General features: G+C 33.6%; 1 protein-coding gene across 1 annotated transcript in view; it reads right to left on the bottom strand.

The window, feature by feature from the left end:
* The window catches only part of LOC105166625 (chorismate synthase 1, chloroplastic), a 5,935-nt gene continuing 4,700 nt past the window's right edge, over nt 637-1,871 (bottom strand). Inside the window, exons 12-13 of the mRNA XM_011086057.2 lie at nt 1,388-1,472; nt 637-1,137 (exon numbers count right to left, since the gene is read on the bottom strand). Coding sequence (XP_011084359.1) covers nt 989-1,137; nt 1,388-1,472 — 234 coding nt within the window. The 3' untranslated portion in view covers nt 637-988. The remainder of the gene's footprint in view (nt 1,138-1,387; nt 1,473-1,871) is intronic.

The raw sequence follows: 1,871 nt of genomic DNA, 5'->3' as shown, positions 1-1,871 counted from the left end.
AAACGCTTAGTCAAAATAAGTTGAAAAGAATCTTATATACACGAGTTTATTTGCAATTTATGTTTTTTTAACTATTTAAATTAAATAGATTTAAAAATCAAACGTTATAATCAATTCATTTATTATTAAATTATTTTCTCAATATTCCAACTTTAACTATATTTTTATAGTTTATTCTCACCACAAAAACAATAATAATTATTATTATTAGAAATAGGGGAAACCACAATGACTTTCTCTGAAATTTGACATAATTATAAATAACTTTTTGTTGTTTAAAAAATTACAAATAACCCCATAACACATGATGAAATTATATAATCACTTAATAGAGGTATAAAATTATCAACTTTACAATTATTGTTAGACGACTATTAAAGTTAAAAAAATATTAATTTTGAAACAACGAAACAATATTTATAATTATACCAAATCTCAAAGACGTCGTTGTCAATTACCCTTCAGAATATTGTTATATAAATCTACTTAGAACTATTCGTTCATTTTTCTTTATGTTAAAAAAGATAAAGTATGACCAGTTCAAACAGACTACGACTTCAAAGAATTCAGACATGCAAACGCAATTGAACTTTACTCATCATTTATGTACTTATAAATTAGTCGTCTTCGTAAATGTGCAACAAAGACAATAAGATTAAAAAAGACTGGACTGCAACAAATGTTCAATACACAGTATAGCAAGCAGGTCGACTTACATTATTCCTTTGAAGCCAACTACGCTAATATAATCAACTGATGAAAGACTGGTTGTAAAACCAAAAGATTCTTGTACTCTGTGAAAATACATACAACCTCTTCAAACCCACTTCACTACTTTTATCCAAAACACAGAATAATTCAATTCAGAAACACGTCAATCTCTCAGATAACAATACACTCATCGTAGGTAACTTAAATGAGAAGTGCCGCTATGGAGAGGCAGAACGCTGAGGAAAGCTGATGACGAGAATGGTTGGACCAGCCACCATTAAAGGGGAATCTGTGCTTGCTCGCTTTTACGCTGTTCCAGTGGTTCCTGTAACGCTGGATTAATAGGGAAAAGCATACATTGGGCATATTGTGCCATCAATTGATCAACGAGCACCAGGGCTACCATTGCTTCCACCATGGGTACAGCTGTGCATGGCAACAATCAAGAACATGAGTGGCCTAATAAATTGCATGATGTGCAACAAGTTTGCTGTGGAATCTCTACAACAGAGACATGTTCCGCAGATAAATTTTCGGTTAACCAAGACTGAGTCTATGAGCAATATTAGACAGAGGTATCGTCCAGGGAAGTAACTAAAACGGCCACATTGTTCAGATAAGATGCAATTCAATGTGAAGAACAAAATATCAAAACATCTATAGAACGCCAGCTTACCTCGTGGAACAACACAAGGGTCATGACGACCTCGAGCTATGAGCTCCGTGTCATTTTTGTCTCTGCTCACAGTATTCTGCTTCCTCTGCATAAAAAAACATGAAATGTTTGGTTAATATATTTGACTCGTACATGTTTGGTGCATGTTTAAACCTTCAGTAGGTTCAGTTCCAATAGTTCATAGGCTCAGGATAATGTTCAATGAGGCCATTACAAATTAAGGTTTATACTCAATGGTGGAACTTGGTTGCCAGATGCAACTGTGAGATAGTGTACGATATGATATTTCTTTCTATGTTTAAAATAGAGATCCCATTCAAAATATGAGCAGTGATACACCTTACAGGTTAATAACTCTATGTGGAACCTACAGAGGCCATTAATCTTTTGTGCATGTTAATCTGGCATCGGCAATGCTTACTTGTTCAGCATTTTCAGGCCTAGTGAGCTAATTTGTCTCAAGTCAGATATTATCAAAATATTT

The sequence above is a fragment of the Sesamum indicum genome, linkage group LG7 (assembly GCF_000512975.1).
Source record: "Sesamum indicum cultivar Zhongzhi No. 13 linkage group LG7, S_indicum_v1.0, whole genome shotgun sequence".
NCBI lineage: Eukaryota > Viridiplantae > Streptophyta > Magnoliopsida > Lamiales > Pedaliaceae > Sesamum > Sesamum indicum.
The sequence above is the reverse complement of the archived record's forward strand: the minus strand, read 5'-3'. Positions and strand labels throughout refer to the sequence as shown.